Genomic DNA, 25,171 nt, shown 5'->3' on the forward strand with positions numbered 1-25,171 from the left:
TAAATGCAGAGATGAAGAACATACAGCAGGTTAAACTGTACCGCAGTCGTCTCTGCATTTTCTGACACATTTTGATACAGGACAAAATGTCAGCAGGCTTAGCTACCAAGCATCATTCTGTCTTGTTAGTCAGTGGTTGGAATGAAATTCTTTACCTCGTCCAGTTTGCCATTGATTTGACCTTGAACACATGTGGACACGCAGGTGCCCAGTTGGTAGCCATCAGCGCTTTTCCCTCTGCTGTTAAGAATTCTTGGCTATTGGGAGCAAGCCACCGCTGTCCCTTCTGAGTGGCAAATATCGTACAACCCCACACCCCTCTTCCTTCCTAACTGCTGCTTACTGGGATTTCTGCACATTGCGATTAAGTAGCAATTTGTTTCTCAGCAGCCAGCATTTGGCAGGGGATTCAAAGATGGTTGCAAAAGTCCATTAAGTGTATGCATTGTTTGCATTTTTGCTTCTATTGTGAATGCAGGAACTAATGGCAAGAATGAAGTGTGCATTAGAAGCAAAAGCTGGAGGGGCGGAATGGCAGGTCTGGTTCCAAGTGTTAGCTCCCTACTCTCCTATCTTATGAGCCCTGCTTTTGATCATCACCTTGTCGTGGTGAGTGGGCTTGCACGTTCCTATGATCCTTGTGAGCAAAGCCGTTGGGAATCTCGTACTGCCAGCAGGGTCACCCAAGGCGGTAAGGTAAGGTCAAAGGGAAGGAGCTAGACAAAGAATGATCCAAGAAGTCCTCAACGGCAAAACAGGCGGATAATAACAAGTGGTATGTTACAATGGCCGTGAAGGCGGATGAAGGCTGCAGTAGATAGGAATCTACCGGTTCGTCGTGACTACTCATGCCAGCGGAACAGAGCCCTACTGCAAAGACTGCATTGGTCATTGTTCACTGATCTACACACATAAAACAAATTCACGCACAGGCGTCTTCCAAACCCACTGTGGAAGGACGTGTGGTTCCAGAATTGGCATCCATAGTCACTTATGGACTCATTTGATTAATGGGCTAATACTAAAATGAGGCTGCATTTTAACCCATGTTTTTTTCTTCTTCCTATTACGTTTTATGGTAATTTTATTGGTGTTAGCCGCCCTGAGCCCGGTTCTGATCGGGGAGGGCAGGGTATAAATAAAAAAATTTTATATATTTATTATTGTTAAAACCGTATTTATGGAAGACAATCTTACTCGGCTACAAGTGATAGAAAAAGAAGAAGAACTTGATTCCTTTTCCTGTGATCTTTGGACTCCCCTACCCAGCTGCTACTGCCTCCGCCCCCGCCCCCAATTTGCAACTTAGTTGTGGCACAGATCTGTATCCCGGATTGTATATTCTGCGGGAGCTCAGGAAAAGTAGCAAACATGGCAATGTTCTATATAGGCGAGACTCTATTTACACAAGGGTTACGATGCGGGGATTGCGCATCAAGCCAAAATTGCGTATTGTCGAAGCACATTGACTGCAGTGGTGGGTGGCATTGCCGGAGTCCCCCCCCCCCCCCCCGGGTGCCTGCCCTCTTTCTGCTCCCTTTAAAAAAACAAATTTTTACCAAGTGCATAAAGCTGAATGCACACAAGTTAAATGCGCACAAGTTGCAAGTTGCCTGTAATTTATCTTCCTGAAAATCCCTGCTTTAATAAGAAAGTACTTGAGAGCGCACCCATTCTTAAGGAAATTAGCCCTGAGTGCTCACTGGAAGGACAGATTGTGAAGCTGAGGCTCCAATACTTTGGCCACCTCATGAGAAGAGAAGACTCCCTGGAAAAGACCCTGATGTTGGGAAAGATGGAGGGCACAAGGAGAAGGGGACGACAGAGGACGAGATGGTTGGACAGTGTTCTCGAAGCTACAAACATGAGTCTGACCAAACTGCGGGAGGCAGTGGAAGAAAGGCGTGCCTGGCGTTCTCTGGTCCATGGGGTCACGAAGAGTCGGACACCACTAAACGACTAAACGACAACAACAACTTGAGAGCGCTGCAAGCCATGCTATGGGTGCCAAAGATCAGAGAGCTCCTTAGTTTACAGAGGCTCTAGGAGCACTGAAACAGCAAAACGACTAGAGAAAAACTGAAAACGAATAAGTGTAGCTTAGGGCCCATTTTGTGCCTAGTCTGTGGTGGCGACAGAGGGAATGAAAGCTTGCCTTTCAGGCAACATTAAATCTGCTTGGTGCCATCCTTTGGAGCTATTCCATGTTGTGAAGGATCTGTTCCAGCTTGGCCCTTGGCAATGGAGTCTTTGGAAGTCTGCTGCGACCAGTTTGCGACACACTTTGCATATAACCACCCTGACTTGGACTCTGGGTTATTAGGTGGCATTCACGGAAGACAATATTGAGTCTTCTAATTAGATTTTATGGGATATTTTTCAGCCTGATGGCATGGACTGAATTCTTGGAGAAGTGCAAAGGCGTGACTTTCTGTTTGTCCCGCACCTGTCTTGACTTGTGAAATTGACTCGGTTGGGCTTAAAAGTTAGTGAAGGGGGGAGTGCTTCGCCTCTGGAAGGTATTGTTCCCACACCCCATCATTGGGGTGGGTTGTAGAATAACTGGATCCCTCCGATTTGAACAACTGTCACCCAGCGCCATGTGTCAAATATTTTCTTTTGGGGCAAGGGAAGTGAGAAGGTGGCAGTGAAGATTCTGCATAGAAAACCTTTAGATCCATTCCAGTCTGGGTTCAGGAAACTTTCTGGGTTGCCCTAGTACAGGGGTGGCCAACTCCCAAGAGACTGCGATCTACTCACAGAGTTAAAAACTGGCAGTGAGCTTTTTTTAGGGAGAAGGAGTGCAGGGCTTTTTTTAGGGGAGCCAAAGTTGTTTAGCTTCTACCTGTTGGATGTGCCTGCCCTAATAGATCATAGAATCATAGAGTTGGAAGAGACCAAAAGGGCCATCGAGTCCAACCCCCTGCCAAGCAGGAAACACCATCAGGGCACTCCTGACATATGGTTGTCAAGCCTCTGCTTAAAGACCTCCAAAGAAGGAGACTCCACCACACTCCTTGGCAGCAAATTCCACTGTCGAACAGCTCTTACTGTCAGGAAGTTCTTCCTAATGTTTAGGTGGAATCTTCTTTCTTGTAGTTTGGATCCATTGCTCCGGGTCCGCTTCTCTGGAGCAGCAGAAAACAACCTTTCTCCCTCCTCTATGTGACATCCTTTTATATATTTGAACATGGCTATCATATCACCCCTTAACCTCCTCTTCTCCAGGCTAAACATGCCCAGCTCCCTTAGCCGTTCCTCATAAGGCATCGTTTCCAGGCCTTTGAGTATTTTGGTTGCCCTCCTCTGGACACGTTCCAGTTTGTCAGGGTCCTTCTTGAACTGTGGTGCCCAGAACTGGAGGACGAGATGGTTGGACAGTGTTCTCGAAGCTACCAGCATGAGTTTGACCAAACTGCGGGAGGCAGTGGAAGACAGGAGTGTCTGGTGTGCTCTGGTCCACGGTGTCACGAAGAGTCGGACACGACTAAACGACTAAACAACAACAACAAGGTAGCCTGAAATTTTATATCAAATATTGGATTCTGCTACCTGTACAGATTATGCCAATGCACATAGTTCCCATAATTTGCAATTATATTTGCCACAATTCTAGTCCCCGCCCCCCTTTCCTCCTGATCAAAGAGCTTCATATAATATTGAAGCCTTATTCTTCTACCTTCCTAACATCAGAAAGTTTTCAGAAGGCATTAAGCTGCTTTCGCTTTGGCTCTGTTTCTTAATCATCCCCCAGGGAAGCAACAAACAATGTGTGCTGCTGCAAGTTCCTTTGTGAGATAAAGTGATATCCCAAGCATTGTCAATCACCGCAGCCATAAAGGCTAGAAATTTATGAAGTGGGTGCTCCAGTGAAATATTGCCGTTCATTTCTGTACTGTACTCTTCTTAAGGGGATCTAGTTAACCTTGAAAAGGAATCATGGGGTTCAGGCTTCACTCAGAAAGGGAAATATATTTGTTCACTCATTCCCCATTATCCACTCCCCTTCAATACATTTGGCACCAGCTTTGTTGCAGGAGTTGCTGGAAGGAGGCGTACAAGGCGCCATCCAACCATCCTAGGAACTCCGGTCGGGATTTGTGTGGGGTTTACTCCTCAGCCTTTTCTCCTGAAGATATCCTGCAAGGCAGCAGAGGTTTAGGATCAGAGTCTTCCTTCTCCTAGATGGGCTACCTTCCTGGGTTGATGAGCCCCATTTGCCTCACTTTCCTCTACGAAGCACGTGCAGAAACCACTCATAGCTGTCAACTTGCAGATTTGAAAATAAGAGACCAGCAGCCTCGAAAATAAGGGATCAGCAGCCGAAATAAGGGATTTTCCCAGCACAGGTATGTTAAACTTCTGAGCCCCTCCAAGCCAAAAGCAGAAAGCCCAGCCAGCAGCCGAACGAAGCCTCAAGCGGTGGTTCCCACAGCGCAGCAACCCAGCAAAGGGGATGCAGCAAGGAAAACCACCGTCACCTCTCCGCTGGGAAGCGCTGAGCAAAGGCGCTTTGATCGGCACAAGGCATGCAAGCTCCACCCCCCCAGTCATTCTTAGACCCCTTATTAGGTGGGCAACGCAGCCAAGCAACACAGTTGGAGCCTCCCTCCTCCCTGGCCGGCAGGCAGGGAGAGAGAGGAGCTGCTTCCTTTGAAACCCGGGGAAGTTTAAGGGACATCATCAATAAGGGACAGCAGCAGGACACAGCACTGCGATAAGGGACTTTCCTGCCAAATAAGGGACGGTTGACAGCTATGAAACCACTTATTGACCGTGGGTAGGCAAACTAAGGCCCAGGGGCCTAATCCGGCCCAATTGCCTTCTAAATCCAGCCCGTGGATGGTCCGGGAATCAGTGTGTTTTTACATGAGTAGAATGTGTCCTTTTATTTAAAATGCATCTCTGGGTTCTTTGTGGTGCATAGGAATTCATATTTTTTTTTCAAAATATAGTCCGGCCCCCACAAAGGTCTGGGAGACAGTGGACCGGCCCCCTGCCAAAAAAGTTTGCTGGCCCCTGTCATTGGACCCACAACTGGTCCATTCAACCTGCTGCAGCCTGTCTTTGCATGCAGGGCAAGTATTTTAACTCACTGAGGGTTTTAAGACCCATTGGCTACCCTCACCTGGTTTAGCCGTCCCACTGAAGCTGTTTTTCTGGGGTTGTGGCTGCTGTCGCAAGCTGACAGGTGAGAACTGAGTGCAAGGTGGGGACCAAAGATGGACAAACCTACCCCAAAAGGAGCACGGGGTGTCCCCAGGGACGCGGACTTATAAAAAATTGGGGGGAGGGGCCGGGAAAGCTCATGAATAATAAATAAGCTCATGAATATGCAGATAAAGTGGCGCCGCCTCCTTGTGAGCAAATAGGGGAGAGCGTGCTGCGCCTATTAATCAGCTCCGAAGGAAATTGGGTGGAGCTTTTGCTCGGGAGGGAGGGCAGGAGGCATGCAGCCCGACCCTGTGCATTTTGGGCTGGGGGAGGGGCGGCGGTGGCGCTCTCTTCTCTTCTCTTCTCACCCAAGAAGCACTTGTAACCATACAGTCCACTGCAAACTATGCCTTTCTCCCGAGTCCCGACCCAGCCGCCCCCTCTCTGCGTGGATCGGTTTGATCGCAACGGAAGCTTCTCCCTGCTTGCCAGTGTATGAGCTTCCTAGGGGGACAGAGATCCCTAAGCGCCTTTCCAGGCTATGTTTTCTCCTCCTTCCACAGGTGCTAATTAAAATAGAGACACAGGGGGAGGGTGTTTTATCTTCACCCGCTGCTGCTGTGAAGGCAACTTCGCGTATCTCAGGCTTTACCCAGAATTGTCACTGACAGGCGGTGGCGCTCTGCTGGAGAGGTGCCTGAGATTATTGGGGGGGCGAAGCCCCCCCAAACTAATTTTTGAGGGGGCTCGGGCCCCCTCAGGCCCCATGGAGTCGGCGCCTATGGGTGTCCCCCACCAGAAGTACTACCCCTCCCCTTACAACCCAGGATTCATCAGAACAGGATAATAATAATAATAATAATAATAATAATAATAATAATAATAATAATAATAATAATTTATTATTTATACCCCGCCCATCTGGCTGGGTTTCAGCAACTTCCAACAAAATCTTAAAATACAGTAATGCATCAAACATTAAAAGCTTCCCTAAACAGGGCTGCCTTCAGATGTCTTCTAAAAGTCTGGTAGTTATTCTCTTTGACATCTGGTGGGAGGGCGTTCCACAGGGAGGGCGCCACTACCGAGAAGGCCCTCTGCCTGGTTCCCTGTAACTTCTCTCAGTGAAGGAACTGCCAGGAGGCCCTCGGAAGTGGACCTCAATGTCTGGGTAGAACGATGGGGGTGGAGACGCTATCTAGCAATGTAAAATAAACAGGGTTTATTTAATCGTGGCAGGGGAATTTGCGGCTCTCCACATGGACTCCAGCTCCCATCAGTACCAGAGGCATGGCCAATGTTGATGGGAGCTGTAGTCCGAAAGCAACTGGAGGGCTGTGCCTCTAATCTGGCCAGCAAGACTCTGAGCGACCAAACAACCCCTCTCCTCTTGGGGCTTTTGTTCTCTGGCAAACAAGCATTAGTGCAGGGGTTCCAGCTGATTTTAGACTACAACTCCCATCATCCCTAGCTAGCAGGACCAGTGCTCAAGGATGATGGGAACTGTAGTCCAAGAACAGCTGGAGACCCAAGTTTGGCAGACCACGCGTTAGCATAACAAAGGCAGGTTTTAGTACTTAGAGACTTGTAAGGCTGAGTTGGAAGGGACCCCAAGGGTCATCTAGTCCAACCCCCTGGAATGCAGGAATCTCAGCTAAAGCATCCATGGAAGATGGCCATCCAAACTGCTTAAAAATTTCCAAGGAAGGAGAGCCCACAACCTCCGATCCTTTGTTGAACAGAAAGTTTTTTTCCTGATGCTGAGTCGAAATCTCTTTTCAGAAGAAGACTCCTGTGTGAATCAGAAGCTTGTTTGGTTAAAAAGAGAGAGATCCCTCCCGGCAGCCACGAGAGGGAGCTCGGCTCGCCTGGTGGACTTCAGCAGATGCGCCGGCTGCTCCCGATGCAAATCGGTTTGGCAACACCTCTTAACGCCGGCTTCTTCTCCCTCTTCCTGGGAATCAGCCTCCGTGCCTCGATTCCGTGCCTCTCGCGAGTTCAGGATGGGTGAGGAGGAGCCGGTCAAAGGAGGGAGCCGTCGTGGGGCATTACCTGGACCCTGCAGGAGTGGGGAGACGATTTGGGGCGGGAAGGGGGTCGCAGGACCAAGCAAGCAAGCAAGCAGTCGCGCATCCTCCAAATGTCGGTGCGGCTCTCCACTCCATCCATTGAGAGGTTTTGGGGGACATGCGGCCCTCTCTTCCCCTAAATCCCACGCGATTCCCCACCCACCCGGAAAGAGAACGATTAGAGCTGAAAATTGCATTGCTGCGCCTCCCTCGTCCCCACCACCACCAGGGCTCGATACTGGCAAAACCCGATTCCGGATCCCTCCCTGTGCCAAACTGTAATATCTAAGCGCTCCTAAGCAACCTAGAAAATCACATCTTGTTGCTGTTTAGTCGTGTCCGACTCTTCCTGACCCCCTGGACCAGAGCACGCCAGGCACTCCTGTCTTCCACTGCCTCCTGCAGTTTGGTCAAACTCATGCTGGTAGCCTCAAGAACACTACCCAACCATCTCATCCTCTGTCGTCCCCTTCTCCTTGTGCCCTCCATCTTTCCCAACATCAGGGTCTTTTCCAGGGAGTCCTCTCTTCTCATGAGGTGGCCAAAGTATTGGAGCCTCAGCTTCAGGATCTGTCCTTCCAGTGAGCACTCAGGGCTGATTTCCCTCAGAATGGAGAGGTTTGATCTTCTTGCAGTCCATGGGACTCTCAAGAGTCTCCTCCAGCACCATAATTCAAAAGCATCAATTCTTCGGTGATCAGCCTTCTTTATGGTCCAGCTCTCACTTCCATACATCACTACTGGGAAAACCATAGCTTTAACTATACGGACCTTTGTTGGCAAGGGGATGACTCCTAGAGTTGGAAGGGATGCCAAGGGTCATCTAGTCCAACCCCCTGCAATCCAGGAATCTCAGCCTCAGCATCCATGACAGATGAGCGCCCATAGATCTAGAAATCGTTTGGGAAATCGAGCCCCGTTTCCCCCCATGAAGTAGCCATGGCAGCGCGAAACCGTAAGCCGGGGGCTTTGAGACCCAGAAAGCGCTCGCTCTGCCGGCCTGGCGCTCCCAATCCTAACCCGCCGCCGCTCCTCATTTCTCCAGCTAGCAGGTGACTCTGCTATTTCCTTCGCCTTCCGCGTCGCCCTCCTCGCCTCTCTCCCTCAGGCCATGGCTATTGCAATGGGGCATGGGCGAGCCGCTGCGTTTTCCTCTCCTCCTGCCGCCGCCTCCGCCTCCTCTTTCCCCCCAGCTTTGGCGATCTACCCATCTTCGCTGCCTTTGCAAAAACCGTGCGGTTCTCCTCCTCCTCCTGCAGCTGCTGCTGCCGCCTTCTTTTGCTGCCGCTGCTCCTCGCCAAATTGAGAGAGAGATTGCATGCTGGCAGGAGAGCAAGAGAGATTGCACCTCCTGGGTTGCAAAATCCCCCTTCCAAAAAAAAAAAAACCCAACGCGCTGCAGCAAAAGTTCCGCCTCGACCTGTGCTCGCGTTCTTGCATTCAAGGCACCTGCAGCCCGGTTTCCTGTGCAGAGAGAGCAACCGCCGCTGCTTTCGGTTCTTCCTCTTTTTCTTTTCTTTTTTTGGGTGGAGGAGAGGGGGAAGTTTAGCAGCAGCAGCGGCGGACTTCTCTGAAGAGCACGCGTGGCAATCGGAGACAAGATGAGGATGCCCTTTTAGGAAACGGGGCTCGCTGCGGATGCACCAGAGGCGAGCTGGGTACCAGCGAAGCTGCCTGCCCGTCATGGTGGTCGCCCCGGCCCCAGAGGACAGGCGTTGAGAAGTCACCTTGTGCTGGCGACCCCTCCATCACTTCCAGCTGCTTCCTGGAATTAGGCCGCGGCAGGAGCAAAAAAAGGAAAAAAGGGGGGGGGGAGAGAAGCATGGACAACTGACTGTGTTGACCTGATGCACCGGAGGAATCGCACATTCACACGTGTTGGGAGTTCCTGGAGCAAGTCCTCCTTTTCCACCCCTTTGCCTTCCTCCTCCGATTTGGCGGACGTGGGGAAAGTTGCTGGGGTATTTTTTATTTTTTATTCCCACTGACCTTTTTCTCCTCTTCCCCCCGGGGAGGAAAAAAAATATCCTGGATATTTTAATTTTGTAGTGCTTTAGATTTGTGTGTGTGTGTGTGTAAGAGGACAGTCTGAGGATGGGCAATGCAGCTAGCAGCATGGAGATGTCTCCGGCGAAGGAGATTAAAAGCCAACCCACGGCCTCGTCACCCCTGCCCCCCAAGCAGCCAGCGCCCCCCAAACAACCTATGCCCAGCTCTGGGGAACTGGAAGAACGATTCACCCACGTACTGGTAAGTCTCTGTCTTGTCTTCCTCCTCCTCCCTTCTCTTCTCCTCCCCATAGACCCCTCGTGCCTTCATGTCACCCTAAAGACGTCAACCAGCTGGGGGTTCTCTTAACACCCCCCGAAATGGAAAACTAATCTAGCAAGGGGTGCAGGCGTACTTGCAATCTGTGTGGTTAGAGAGAGGTCCAAAGATAAATTTCCCCACTCTCTTCAATGCTGTGAAATGGGAAGGTTTTTCCTCTTCTTTTTCTGCTTTAAAGGGCTGGTATTACTTGGTAAGGAGCCGATAATTCCTGCTCCACCCTTATTATTATTATTAGTTATCTCCTTTTGCTGAACGCTTTGTGGTGCCACGGTTTCTCTGAAGGAAGCAACCTCAGCCTGCAAATTGGAAGTACAGAAGCATTGGTAGAAGGGTCAAAAGGAGCACAGCTGGAAATGATTTTAAGTAGATTCACACCTGCCTTGATGGCGGGGATTAATCTCACCCAAGTTAGCGGCATGTGAGGGTGGAGACTGCTCCAGATCCATTCATCTGTAGGTGTCCTTGTGTAGCCCCCCCCCCAGTCTCCCCAGTGAGTTCAAGTGGTCTTTCCCAGTATTTCCCGAGGCTAGTCTGCAGTCTACAACAGACACCCCAGAGGAAAAAAACTAGGTTCTGCAAACAGCTGGTGCTGTACTGATGTGAAGTAGCCAAAACTAGCCTCGGATGTTCCCCCAAACCAATTTCCCTCCTCCTCAAAAGCCATTGATGGTTGCAGTGCCCTTAGGGCCTTGCTCCAAGTTGGCTGATTGCAGATTTTTGGCTCAGACGCCTCTTCCGATGGGACAGAACCACAGGGTTTCAGCAACTGTAGCTGCATCTGTACCTGCAGTTAAGAAACTAGTTTGCATTTTGTGCATCCTTTCAGGAGCTATGCAGCTGTAGGGAGGACAGAGGGTGTGAGATCTGTAGCTCTTAGCTTTGAGGACATGTTTGGGAGTTACGCCTCTAGTTGGCCTTCTGCTTTGGGGAGATGTGGAGCTCGTGTGCCCCGGGGGAATCTTGAGGGAAGAGGGAGCTGGGTTGTGTGTTAATTCTGTGGTTTCATCCAACCCTATGAGTTGAGAAACATGTGCACATGGTTGCTTAAAGTTGATGAGTTCCATCTCACCGTTGCCTTGACTATCCTCTTCTTAAAGAGCTCTTACTGTGGCCAAAGGGTCGGTCTTCTCTCTCTCTTGTGCACGCACAGAGAGTCAGCAGAGCAGGAGACTCATAATCTTAGGGTTGTGGGTTCAAGCCCCACATTGGGCAAAAGATTCCTGCGTTTCAGGGGGGCTGGGCTGGATGACCCTCGGGGTCCCGACGACTCTACAATTCCACAATTCCGTTCTATGGCTTATAACGCTTTAAGCACATTGGTGGCTGTTACTGTGGAACTGAGGGCAGTGCTGAAAGTCGTTGATTAGCCAGGATGTGATCTTGTGTGTGTGTGTTTGAGAACAGGCAGTTTACTGTATATAAAAGGTCTTAATAATTCACACTTTGTAGATAATATTAAACAGTTCGGAGGCACTTTGAGAGGTCTGGGGCAGTCAATGGCCCCCAGAACCTGCCTTTGCAGACAAAGGAGGGGTGTGAGGAGTACAGTTGGGTTGTTTCCAAGTCAGGCACACGCTAGAGACTCAGCATCTATTATTCAACTGCAAGAGGAAGGTCTTTGCAGAGGAAACCCACCAATGTATATCTTCAGTAACCCTCTCCATCTTAAGACCTCTAAAGACATAGTTTTGTAACCAAAGATGTACAGTGGTACCTCGCGTTACAGATGCTTCGGGTTAGAGACGTTTCAGGTTACGAACTCCACTAACCCAGAAATAGTACCTTGGGTTAAGAACTTTGCTTCAGGATGAGAACAGAAATTGTGCTCCAATGGCGTGGTGGCAGTGGGAGGCCCCATTAGCTAGAGTGGTACCTCAGGTTAAGAACAGTTTCAGGTTAAGAATGGACCTCCGGAACGAATTAAGTTCTTAACCCGAGGTACCACTGTACTCAGTGCTCTTGGGTAGGCAACAAGAAGATCTAGACAATAAGTAGCACAAAACCAGGAGGGGGTTGGTTTTGAATTGAATTATTCTCTCTTTCTTTGGGTTTAGGGGCAGGGATCAGCGGTGGGTGTCCCTTGAAGCAAATCTAGCTCCCTTGTACAGTGGTACCTTGGTTGTCGAATTTAATCTGTTCCGGGAGTCCATTTGACTCCTGGGAGCATTTGAAAACCACAGTGTGGCTTCCGATTGGCTGCAGGAGCTTCCTGCAGCCAATCGGAAGCTGCGGAAGCCGCCTCGGACGTTCGGCTTGTGAAAAACGTCGGCAAACCAGAACATTCGCTTCTGGGTTTGTGGCGTTCGGGAGCCGATTTGTTTGGGAGCTAATCCGCTTGGAAACCAAGGTACCACTGTATTGACGTTAAGCTGCCAGTTCACCAGCAAGGGAATCGATCGTATGACAACTGACCAAAGGACTTGCCAGCATCCTGTTTTTTGGGGGTATTTGTGTGGAATGGCTTGCCACCCTCCATTCCCTCCTTAAGGCAGCCTTCTCACAAAACTAAGAGCTGAAGAAAGAGTTTGCAACCGCTGGAGTTCGTAGGAAGATTTCTGCAGCATTCATGCTGCCTTGCTGACAAAAGCTAGGTGGCATCTCAAGAGCTTGTGGTCAAGAGCATTTGTTTCCAGTGCTAATGTTCAGCCCAGATCCTTTGAAGTGATAAGCAAGAGCCTCTTCCACCTGGCACCATCCTGACCACTCCCCAAACATATGGAATTATAGGGGGAAGAGCTTCCAGACCAAAAAGTGGTGACTCCATGTGGTCTTCTTCATCTCAGAGACCCATCAGAACTGCTACAGAATAGACCGCTCGTAAGGCTGCAGTCCTAACCCCATTCAGCTGGCAGCAAGCCCCATTGAATTGGATAATAATAATAATAATTTATTATTTATACCCCGCCGATCTGGCTGGGTTTCCCCAGCCACTCTGAGCGGCTTCCAACAGAACACTAAATTACAATAACCTATTAAACATTAAAAGCTTCCCTAAACAGAGCTGCCTTCAGATGTCTTCTAAAAGTCTGATAGTTGTTTTTCTCTTTGACATCTGGTGGGAGGGCGTTCCACAGGACGGGTGCCACTACCGAGAAGGCCCTCTGCCTGGTTCCCTGTAACTTGGCTTCTCGCAGCGAGGGAACCGCCAGAAGGCCTTCAGCACCGGACCTCAGGGTCCGGGCAGAAGGATGGGGGTGGAGATGCTCCTTCAGGTATACTGGACCGAGGCGTTTAGGGCTTTAAAGGTCAGCACCAACACTTTGAATTGTGCTTGGAAACATGGAGCCAGTGTAGGTCTTTCAAGGCTGCTCCCAGTCACCTTCAGAGGTAGCTCCACATAGAGTGCATTGCAGTAGTCCAAGCGGGAGATAACCAGAGCATGCACCACTCTGGCGAGACAGTCCATGGGCAGGTGGGGTCTCAGCCTGCGTACTAGATGGAGCTGCCCTGGACACAGAATTGACCTGCGCCTCCAAGGACAGCTGTGAGTCCAAAATGACTCCCAGGCTGCGCACCTGGTCCTTCAGGGACACAGTGACCCCATTCAGGACCAGGGAGTCCTCCACACCCGCCCACCTCCTGTCCCTCAGAAACAGTACTTCTGTCTTGTCAGGATTCAGCCTCAATCTGTTAGCTGCCATCCATCCGGACTTGCTTCTGAGTAGACTTGGGTAGGATTGTGCTGTCAGCAAGGAAGTCATGGAGTTCCTACACGGTCCTGGTTTCCCCTCTGTTTCAGCAGCATCTGGGTGCCTGGGACGTACTGTAGTGTGTCAACTCAAGCTGTGTTTGGAAAGAGGTCATCTGAGCTACTGTGGCTAACAGTGGCTGGTCTTGCGTTTAATTTATGCCGTTCTTTCCCTAAAAACTGTCTGGGTGGTAGAACTGCCTTGCAGGGTAGTCCGTCGAACGACTGAGATAATTTATGGGATGCACTTTCAGCATTTGAGGAACAAAAATCTGCATAAGCGTTGTTGTTGAAATAAGGAGAAAGTGGGCACCATTTTCTGTCCCTCCTACACTCACTTGACATCGCTTATGCCAGGGATGGAAAACATGTGGCCAGCCAGATGTTATTGCACTCTTAACTCCCAGGAGTCCCACCTGTGGCCAGGGATTCTGGGAAATGTAGTCCAGGGCTGCAGGTTTTGCACCCCTGTCTTATGCCGTGGGTAGCAGAAGAGGCTGAGAATGAATTGCTTCCCCGGCCTTCTGTCCTGTTTGTCTCCGTACAAGGAGGGATGAGTGAATTAATGTCCTAAGCCTACCCTGACACCTGTGTTGGCTTACTCTCTGTTTCCATCAGGGCATTGACGTTTCTGAAAGCCCTGTCTTCCTCTATCAGAGTTTGTGTGAGACAGAAATGAGTCAAACCAATAGATTTTGGCACTTGAGGCAGGAAATCCCAATAGATTCCTCCCAGTAGACTGTGTAAGCTAATCATCAATTTACTGCCATTTAATGGTACATTCCCCACCCAAAAAACCCTCAACAACCCAACTGAGGATGAAATGTGGTGTTTGGTTGGTGTGGCCACACACCCAATTTTCTTTTGACCGTGCTACAGCCCCGAAGTTTGGCCAAGTGAAAATGTGGGCTTGGGTCCATGAAGGGTTCCTCACCTTCGATGATCAGGGTGGACCAGAGATAGCCAAGGTTTTTAGGGTTTCGTTTGTTGCTATCCTTTTGTTGTTGTTTAGTCGTTTAGTCGTGTCCGACTCTTTGTGACCCCATGGACCAGAGCACGCCAGGCACTCCTGTCTTCCACTGCCTCCCGCAGTTTGGTCAAACTCATGCTGGTAGCTTTGAGAACACTGTCCAACCATCTCGTCCTCTATTGTCCCCTTCTCCTTGTGCCCTCCATCTTTCCCAACATCAGGGTCTTTTCCAGGGAGTCTTCTCTTCTCATGAGGTGGCCAGAGTATTGGAGCGTCAGCTTCAGGATCTGTCCTTCCAGTGAGCACTCAGGGCTGATTTCCTTCAGAATGGATAGGTTTGATCTTCTTGCAGTCCATGGGACTCTCAAGAGTCTCCTCCAGCACCATAATTCAAAAGCATCCGTTCTTCGGCGATCAGCCTTCTTTATGGTCCAGCTCTCACTTCCATACATCACTATTGGGAAAACCATAGCTTTTATTATACGGACCTTTGTTGGCAAGATGATGCCTCTGCTTTTTAAGATGCTATCCTACGTACATTAAAATGCTTCTCCCCTCCTGTTCCCCACATCTTACTGCAGGCATCCCCAGACTCTGCCCTCCAGATGTTTTGGGACTACAATTCCCATCATCCCTGACCATTGGTCCTGTTAGCTAGGGGTGATGGGAGTTGTAGTCCCAAAACATCTGGAGGGCCGAGTTTGGGGATGCCTGACTTGCTGTGTAGCAGAATAGGAATTCCCTTCTGTAATTTTCATGACTGTCCCTTCCTCCCCTTTGCTAGGCACAGGGGGCTGGTGGGGGCTCAGAAGTCCCTTGCCCTATAGAACACACAGGACGCCCCTGGCCCAGGAGCTACATGGAAATGATTTGCATTTTAAAATATACATCAGGAGGCTTGGTTTGTTCAGAATCAAGTATACACTTTCACAGTTAACGCTAAATAATAATAATAATAATAATAATAATAATAATAATAATAATAATAATAGTTATTATTAGCCCGTCCATCAGGCTGGGTTTCCCCAGCCACACTGGGAAGCTCCCAGCAGAATATTAAAAACATAATAAAACATCAAACATTAAAAACTTCCCTAAACAGGGCTGCCTTAAGATGTCTTCTAAAAGTCAGATAGTTGTTTATTTCCTTGATGTCTGATGGGAGGGCATTCCACAGGACGGTTCTCTGCCTGGTTCCCTGTAACTTCACTTCTGGCAGTGAGGGAACCGCCAGAAGGCCCTCGGTGCTGGACCTCAGTGTCCGGGCTGAACGATGGGGGTGGAGATGCTCCTTCAGGTGTACTGGGCCAAGGTTGTTTAAATACACTGCTTCTGGTAAATGAGCCACTATAGTTGTTAGAAGGCCGTGAAAATGTATGCCCCAGGCTTTAAATACTTATCTACCCATGTACTATCTGAAACCAAAGGGGGACATGGGTTGCCGGATGTGAAATATAGTTGCATTATTCTCAGCTCTCCTATCCCACTATTAGTCTTGGGTGCAGGGCATAGCTGTCAATTTTTTCCTTTTCTTGCGAGGAATCCTATTCAGAATAAGGAAATTTCCCTTTAAAAAAGGGAAATGTTGACAGCCATGGTGTAGGGACTTGTTTGTTTTTCGGTTGTTGAGACTCGGCTGCTGAGACCGCTATTATTGTCCCTTAGCCTCAGGTGTAGAGGAAGATCTTAAATCAATACGTTAGTAAGATAGATAGGTCTTCAGCATCCTCCAAGATGTATCTGCTGCAATTGGTAAGCTGCTGTTGCCTCCTTGAGGTTTTTTATATAAAAAACTAACAACCCAAAGACTTTGTTGGATCACATGGCTGCTGAGCACGTTCCATTCAACCCAATACTTGTCTGCAATCCAAGTCCTTTTGGGAGAGAAATGCAAAAAGATGAGTCTCACCTCATTTTCTTCTTCCTTTTTGGCACATGCCTGAGACGAAAAAGCCCTTTTCTCTCTCTGCCTTGGCTGGCTCCAGTGGCTGGGAATCCCAGTCTTGAAGGTCTTGTTTAGAGTTGCCAGCTTCCTTGGTGATCGGAGCCCCACCGTTGCTGCCAAAAGCTCATCCCGTCTATGCGAGAGAGAAGCGAGCTAGCCAAGTTTAGCCTTTTTTGTTTTGTGCGCCCATTCATTCTCAGCAAGGCAAGCCACTGATCTTTGTGGCTGCCTGTCGCCCTACGATTGCAAATCACATTACAGTGGTACCTCGGTTTTCGAATGTTTCCGTTGATGAATGTTTTGGTTTTCGGACGCCGTAAACCCAGAAGTAAATGCTTCGGTTTTTGAACGCGTCTCGGAAGTCGAACATGCAGCTTCTGCTGAGTGCAGGATCCTGAGGGCTACAGGTAGATGTCAGCTGTTGAGTTTTTGGTTTCCTATATGCAACAGTGGCAGCAAGAATCTTAGCAGCCAAAAATGGGAAAGGAGACTCTGTCCCAACCAAAGTGGACTGGCAGGCAAAATTATTAGAATTTTCAGAATTAGTAAAGATAACAGGAAGAATTAGGGATGATACAGACCAAATGTTTATTAGAGAGTAGGACATCTACAGAAAATATCTTAAAGAGCATTGTAAAAATGTGAATTCTCTGACAAACTTAGAAGGACCCCTGGAGAAAAATAGAAAATGAATGATATTGGGATATGATTGGAGTGATAACAAAAAGTGTGTTGCATAAAAGTAACCCAGGACTCTTGAGGGGGTGACTGGAAGTGATAACAGAAGTTGTGCTCTAAGAAATCTATTTACTTTTTGTAATTTATATTATCTTTTGGTTTTTCGTTTGTTGACTGTTTTTTTTTTCTTTTTAAAAAAACTAATAAAGAAATTTTAAAAACAAAGAAAAAAGTTTTCGGTTTTCGAATATTTCAGAGCTCGAATCATCTTCTGCAACGGATTACGTTCGAAAACGTACTTCGAAAACGTCCCACTGTACTTATATTCTGCTTTGTAGCCGTGCAAGGTTCCCTCGCCAAAGCTGCCTATGAAATATTTGTGTGGTGCAATTTCGCTCAGGGGTGCTATCGGGAACAGGCGTTGCAAATGGGTACCCAGGATTATTCAGGCGGCATTCCCTGCCTTCATCTTTCGGACTCTTAATTTCAGGGTCATGTGTTGAAGCCCCATGTTGGGTAAAAAGATTCCTCCCAACTCTACAGTTCTGTGATTCTCTGGTAGCACAGCCCGCTGAGAATCTCTGAGGCAAGTGAGTGGGACTAAGTATCTGAAACTCACTCAATGCATGATGAAGTTGAGTCTTCCCTCGCTGATTGTATTTATCTCCTGGTGGTTTGCTGTCCTGCTGTTGCTGCCACCAGGTGTTCCTTGTATATATAATTTTTGTTAAATTTTCTGTTTTACAATTTCAAATACTCATTTTGCATCCTTAAGATATCAACGACGTCCCTTCTTTTCTTTCCATGCTTCATTTCACATAAATCCCTGCATATTTTACAAAAACTATACCATTCAGTATTCCATTATTGCATCCATCAAAACTTATTTACACTGTTGAATTTATCTTAATGGTGCCAGCGTTTTCAGCTGCTCTTAATTCCCACAATCCCTGATCATTTAACCTGGGCCAGCTAGGAGTCTAGCAACACTTGGAGGGACACAGGTCCTCCATCTTTGGGCTGTGGCGATGAGCACTCATGGCGTCACAAGAGCTGACCTTCTAAGAGTGAACTTAATTCCTTAATTTGGCTTTCTGGGGAGTCTACCGATGATAACTATGCTGCGTTTTTACTCATCGCGGTTTCTGAAAAGCTTTAGGAAAGTCTTGAGCAGCTCCAAATATTTGGGGGTGGGGAGCAAATTTTGAAGCACAATAATAAACAGTGCGATTTCTTACAAAACACATGCGGATTAAGTATGTCTTAATCCAGCTCCAAGGGCCTTCTGGCTGTGGGAAGTGAAGCTACAGGGAACCAGGCAGAGGGCCTTCTCGGTGGTGGCACCAGCCCTGTGGAACATCCCTCAGATGTCAAGGAGATGAGTAACTATTTAACCTTTAGAAGACATCTGAAGGCAGCCCTGTATAGGGAAGCCTTTTAATGTGTAATGTTTTGTTATGTTTTTATGTATGTTGGAAGCATCCCAGAGTGGCTAGGGCAACGCAGTCAGATGAGCAGGGTACAAAAATATTACTATTATTATTATTAGCACTACTACTAGGACTTGCCGATCTGAAGGTTGGCGGTTCGAATCCCCATGACGGGGTCAGCTCCCATTGCTCGGTCCCTGCTCCTGCCAACCTAGCGGTTCGAAAGCACGTCAAGTGCAAGTAGATAGATAGGTACCGCTCCAGCGGGAAGGTAAACGGCGTTTCTGTGCACTGCTCTGGTTCGCCAGAAGCGGCTTAGTCATGCTGGCCACATGATCCTGAAGCTGTACGCTGGCTCCCTCAGCCAATAAAGCGAGATGAGCGCTGCAACCCCAGAGTCGGCCACGACTGGACCTAATGGTCAGGGGTCCCTTTACCTTACTACCCCTCTGCTTATCCTAGTTATAAGAGAGGGGCAAATGAATGGCAGGACACAAGAGCAGCGTTATCCACACTTTCCTCTGCTCTTTCCAGGCATGGTCCACGAATTACAACTCTGTTTCTGATCACCTTTTCTTTCCCCCCCGGAGCTTTTCCTGCATAAAACCAACTGTTCAAAGCTCGATTGGTGCAAACGTCAATTGACAGAAATCTCAAAGTGACATTTGATCTGATTTAAAGAGCAGCTTTTCATGGGGAAAGCTAGGGGCAATGTTCAAGACACAGAACGTTTCAGCGCGGAGCTCTGGTGCAAAGTTGTGGGGCAGAAAGTGTGGATAAGCTCAGTATTCCCACACATGAATTTGTATCATGTAGGACTCTTTCCCCTGTGGGACCCAACGCCAGGTTAGCTGAAATGGAGTCATCTCTGGTTGCGGAATTTCCTTGGGGAATTTCTCCGCATGGAGGATAAACCTGGCTTCCATCCATCTTTATCTTTCTTGTGCTGCAACTTGAAAGTTTCCCTCCTTCTTGGGGAGAAATGAAACTGTGACTCAGTCAAGGGCAAAGCCAACAGGAGCCTGGGCTGCGGTAGCCTTAGCCTGCCCATCCCAAAATAGCTTTATATTATTTTTGCTGAGCTTGCATCAGATTATTGCGCAGTGTCTCTCCATTCAGAAAAGAGGAGGGGAATGGTTTAGGTGGAAATGCAGTGCTACCCACAAGATACTAAAAGTGGGGAGGCTCAGAGCTTTAACGGTGCAATACTGTGCGTGTTTCATTGGAGACAAGTCCCGCTCTGTTCTGTGGTAATTTCTCTCAGCTAAGGGTGGCAGCCCAAACGCTTTATGAAAAGACACTTGTATGCCACTTAAAAGTTTTGAAAAATCTCCATGTGATGTACACAAAAATCGTATGAAACACATACATTGATAAGATTCATGTAGCTCCCTTTGGTGGAGTTTTGGGGGCAGTTTACAAAAACAAGGCGAACCTAAGAGATAATAAATCTTATAGAAATTATAGAGTTGGAAGGGGATCCTGAGGGACCGTCTCATCCTGTGGTTCCCAACATGGGGCACACACCCCACAGGGAGGGACAATTTGATTTTTAGGTGGAGGCAATTTGAGAATGAGTTATTAACAGTTAATGGCCTTTTAGGCTTCCTCCACGTGAAAAGGAGTTCACTTTTTGAATAATAAGAATCATATGTCACATCAGGATTTTAGAGATGCTTAGATAGATAGCCAAAAAAAGATTGGGAACCGCTGGTCTAGTCCAACTCCCTGCAATGCATGTTAAAAAAGGTGAGGAAATATGTGCTAAAATAAAATTAAAAGTCTAGGAGATTTAAAAAGAAAACAATGTAGACACTAGGTAGGCCTTCTTGGGGACAGTATCCCAGAGAAAGTATCACCAGAAAAGTTGTGTGTGTGTGTCTGTGTGTGTTTATCTCTGGTTGCCGTTTGTAAACCTAAGCACCAGAAAGCCAGTACAGTGGTACCTCGGGTTACAGATGCTTCAGATTACAGACTCCACTAACCCAGAAATATTACCTCGGGTTAAGAACTTTGCTTCAGAATGAGAACAGAAATCGTGCTCTGGCGGCACGGCAGCAGCAGGAGGCCCCATTAGCTAAAGTGGCGCTTCAGGTTAAGAACAGTTTCAGGTTAAGAACGGACCTCCAGAACGAATTAAGTTCTTAACCCGAGGTACCACTGTACAGTTCTTTCAGTGTCGACAAAACATATTCCTGCTAACTGGCCCCAGTTGATAGCCTGGCAGATGTATTTTGAACTAAACACAGTTTCTGAGCAGTCTCCAAGGGCAGCCCCACATGCAACTCATTACAGCAGTCAATCCTAAAGGTTAGCAGGGCCTAGATAACAGTGGTCAGGCTGCAACTAGTACACTAGTCTAAGAAAGTCACTTCTTGGCACAGAAGCTACCTGGGTCTCCAGCGACAAACGTGGATCTAGGACAGGCATAGGGAAACCTGGTCCTCCAGATGTTTTGGGACTACAACTCCCATCATCCCTAGCTAACAGGACCAGTGGTCAATGATGATGGGAGTTGTAGTTCCAAAACAGCTGGAGGGCCGAGTTTCCCTATGCCTGATCTAGGAGTACAAGCTTTGCTTTTTTTTTTAGGACAATCCCTTCCAGGACTGGCTGAACGTATTTTTCAGTTGATGTTTAGCCATGAGGCAGGGAGAGAGATTTCTGCTCACCACCCTGGCCAAGATTGCAGAGTTAGTAGAGAATGAAACCTAGCCTCGTGTCCCAAAGGAAGAAACTCTTGCGCTGCCCATTTATCTTACATAATCCAAACTCAGTGGGTTACAAGCACAAGAGCACTGGGGGGAAAGTGACTGCAAAGAACAAACACCCCTGTGACTGAGCCAAGTCACACTTTCTTAGGGAAGGTGGGAAAAAGCCAGACTGCCAACTGATCAAATACTTTCCAGGTATTAATCGTCTGCCTTTGAGCCAATTTAAGGTAAAGGGGTAAAGGGACCCCTGACCATTAGGTCCAGTCGTGGCCGACTCTGGGGTTGCAGCGCTCATCTCACTTTATTGGCCGAGGGAGCCGGCGTACAGCTTCCGGGTCATGTGGCCAGCATGACTAAGCCGCTTCTGGCGAACCAGAGCAGCGCACGGAAATGCCGTTTACCTTCCTGCCGGAGCGGTACCTATTTATCTACTTGCATTTTGACGTGCTTTCGAACTGCTAGGTTGGCAGGAGCAGGGACTGGGGAATGGGAGCTCACCCCGTCGCGGGGATTCGAATCGCCGACCTTCTGATCGGCAAGTCCTACGTTCTGTGGTTTAACCCACAGCGCCACCCGCATCCCTTGAGCCAATTTAGTAACTGATTAAATTTAGATACATATCTATGCGATCAGAAATGAACAAACTCCCCCCTCTAGTTTTGGGGAAAATGTGAAAGAACTCACAATTTAATGAACAATCTCTACCTGCTGACCCTCTCTAATGCAGGGTTTTCCAAACTTGGGTCTCCAGCTGTTTTTGGACTACAACTCCCATCATCCCTGACCACTGGTCCTACCAGCTAGGGATGATGGGAGTTGTAGTCCAAAAACAGCTGGAGACCCAAGTTTGGGAAACCCTGCTCTGGTGCCATTTGCAAAAGTTCAGTTGCTTGTGTTAACCTGCACACACGACACAGTACACAGATGAGCCTGCACAGGAAATGAGCTCTTGCAAGTAGCTTCCGCCTTTCGATAGCTCGGCTCGGCTCTTGCAAAAGCTTGCCCTATTTGCCAAGAATAGCCTTGTTGAAGGAAACGTGGGGGAAGAAATCAGCACTTGAAACTGATCGCTGCCAAAGCAAACTTCAGCATGCTAGAGATTATCCAAATAGTTGTAGCGAGGTAAAAATCGCCCTTTATAAACGACAAAGTCTTCCTTCTCAGCATTGTAATTTCAGCCCGCAGGTGTCCTTATATAAATGAAATGTTTATTTCAGCTGCTGTCTGTGTCTGGAGCCGTTTGTTCTGGTTTGGCCTAATGCTGGTTTGCAGCAGTGCTCTCTCCATGGCTGCTCTGTGCATGCATGTGCACATGTGCACTGCTTGGTTTTACTTGAGGTGTGTTGGCTCCTAAGTCCTGGCTACATGTGTGAAAGGGCTCACTGGAATAGGATTGTGTTTGAGGCCATCTCTAAGGTCCTAACTCCCCAGTAAAAGTATGTTGAAAATGGAACCTTCTCTAATAATAATAATAATAATAATAATAATAATAATAATAATAATAATAATAATAATTTTTTATTTATATCCCGCCCATCTGTCTGGGTTTCCCCAGCCACTCTGGGCGGCTTCCAACAAAATATTAAAATACAATAGTCTGTTAAACATTAAAAGCTTCCCTAAACAGGGCTGCTTTCAGGTGTCTTCTAAAAGTCTGGTACAGTGATACCTCGGGTTAATAACTTAGTTCGTTCTGGAGGTCCGTTCTTAACCTGAAACTGTTCTTAACCTGAGGTACCACTTTTGCTAATGGGGCCTCCTGCTGCGCCGCCACCACGCAATTTCTGTTCTCATCCTGAAGCAAAGTTCTTAATCTGAGGTACTATTTCTGGGTTAGCGGAGTCTGTAACCTGAAGCGTCTGTAACCCGAGGTACCACTGTAGTTGTTTTTCTCTTTGACATCTGGTGGGAGTGCGTTCCACAGGGCGGGTGCCACTACCAAGAAGGCCCTCTGCCTGGTTCCCTGTAACTTGGCTTCTCACAGTGAGGGAACCGCCAGAAGGCCCTCAGAGCTGGACCTCAGTGTCCAGGCAGAACGATGAGGGTGGAGACACTCCTTCTCTAAGAAGTCACACCGACCCTGCAATAAATATGGGGTTAGTTCAATACTTCCAAACCAATATCTAGCCACTGAATAATTTACCAACACTTGTAGGCATTTGTTCCAGGATTGTTGAATTCCAGATCCAGCCTAGCAAGCCTTTTGTACCTTTAGGAATTGAAGAGGAGGGGGAATTTCAGCAGGGAATGTTCTCATCATCATGGTGATTTAATAATAATAATAATAATTATAATAATAATAATAATAATACAGCGGTACCTCGGGTTACATACGCTTCAGGTTACAGACTCTGCTAACCCAGAAATAGTGCTTCAGGTTAAGAACTTTGCTTCAGGATAAGAACAGAAATCGTGCTCTGGTGGCGCGGCAGCAGCAGGAGGCCCCATTAGCTAAAGTGGTGCTTCAGGTTAAGAACGGACCTCCAGAACGAATTAAGTACTTAACCCGAGGTACCACTGTAATAATAATAATAATAATAATAGTAATAGTGATGATAATAATAATTTATATACATAGGCGAGAGAAACAACCCTGTGGACTTTGCAACCCTGCCTGTTCATCCTGTTACACAAACACCACTATTGTGTATTCGATGACTATCCATCCCCAATAACAATTCCCCAATGCTGGAATTAAAAAGCAAAATAAGGTGCCTGTCTGTGATACCATGGGAGACGGAAAATGTAAAACCTTACCTAACATTGTAGAACTCTTGCCTGTTCTAAGTGTTCCCCAAAACTGCTTTCCTCTATGTACCCTCTTATGGAATACATTGGTTCCTATTATAATCAAGCTGCTTCATATATATGCCTAGCCACTTTACTATTCTTGGAGTCCGGAAATAAAAAATTGATGTGCTGAATGTTCTCCTCCTAAAACAATATGGGCTTGCATACTGAGGGCTGCGTATTTTGGACTGACAATGGCCTTCTGGCAACCTTATGGCTAGAATTATCCTGTCCCTCTGGGAAAATGCACTATAGAAATGTTAAAGTATTGGTTTGAAACCATTTTAACTCTTCTGTCCTGGAGAGTTTACCAGGGATGTTTTTAAAATGACCCATTAAACCAAATGTGGGGAACCTCAGGCCTGGGATGTGTGTGAATGTAGCTATCCAGGTCTCTTGCCCCCTTTACACTGTACCTTAAAAGTGGTATTGTGCCATTTTAAACAGTTGTGGCTCCCCCCAAGTAATTCTGGGAACTGTAGTTTGCCAGCGGTGCTGAGAATCATTAGAAGGCTCCTGTTCCCCTCATAGAACTACGGTTCCCAGCATTCCCTGGGAAGAGGAGTTGGCTCTTAAACCACTCTGGGAATTGTAGCTCCACGAGGGGAATAGGCGTCTCTGAACAACTACCGGCACTGTTAGACAAACTACGCTTCCCAGAATTCCTTGAGGGAAGCCATTGACGGCTTATAGTGGTATGATACTGCTTTAAACGTGTAGTGCAGATGGGACCTCCCTGTCTGGCTCTCAGGACTGTCCCCGTGCCACATACCTACTTCAAATCTTCCTCAAGTTTGTTTTCTGGCTGGAAATATGTTCCAGCTTGGGATAATGATTATTGCTTTCCAGGATAGATGATAGACAGGTGTGTTTGTGGGCGGGGGGAATGAATCTACTGTACAGAGGTAATCTATTGTTACCGTGCTCACCCCAATTCCTGCCGAGCTGTGCACAGGATTCCTGGGATCTTGGCACTCGGCCAGGGTCCATCCTCCTTTGGAGAATTGAGGACGCGGCAGAGACCGCCATAGCCTTAAGAAACATGATTTATTCACGTATTGACATCTGATGGAGTCCTGATCTTGTTGTTGTTTAGTCGTTTAGTCGTGTCCGACTCTTTGTGACCCCATGGATCAGAGCATGCCAGGCACTCCTGTCTTCCACTGCTGATAGCTTCGAGAACACTGTCCATCCATCTTGTTCTCTGTTGTCCCCTTCTCCTTGTGCCCTCCCTCCCAGCCAGCCAGCCTGCTCTCTGTCTTCGTTCCCCCTCCCATCCTCTTCCTAGCACAACCACTTTTCCTGTCACCTCACACCCAGTTACCCTGGCGACCTTCCACATCTCCAGTCTCTGTCCACACCTCAGGGCAGGGGTAAGAACAGCTTTCTTGCATTACCAGTT

General features: G+C 47.8%; 1 protein-coding gene across 7 annotated transcripts in view; it reads left to right on the top strand.

Annotated features, from left to right (window-relative positions):
* Window positions 1–7,911: 7,911 nt before the first annotated feature.
* Window positions 7,912–25,171, top strand: part of FMNL1 (formin like 1) — a 112,108-nt gene continuing 94,848 nt past the window's right edge. For 3 of the 7 annotated variants that reach the window (XM_082194725.1, XM_082194726.1, XM_082194727.1), the window contains exon 1: window positions 7,914–9,473. In XM_082194725.1, the coding sequence (XP_082050851.1) occupies window positions 9,318–9,473 (156 nt within the window). In that variant the 5' untranslated portion in view covers window positions 7,914–9,317. Of the gene's footprint in view, window positions 9,474–25,171 lie in introns of all 7 variants that reach the window. The other 4 variants (XM_082194722.1, XM_082194728.1, XM_082194723.1 and 1 more) reach the window with 3 other exon arrangements.

The sequence above is a fragment of the Podarcis vaucheri genome, assembly GCF_965113315.1.
Source record: "Podarcis vaucheri genome assembly, chromosome: 13".
Taxonomy (NCBI): domain Eukaryota; kingdom Metazoa; phylum Chordata; class Lepidosauria; order Squamata; family Lacertidae; genus Podarcis; species Podarcis vaucheri.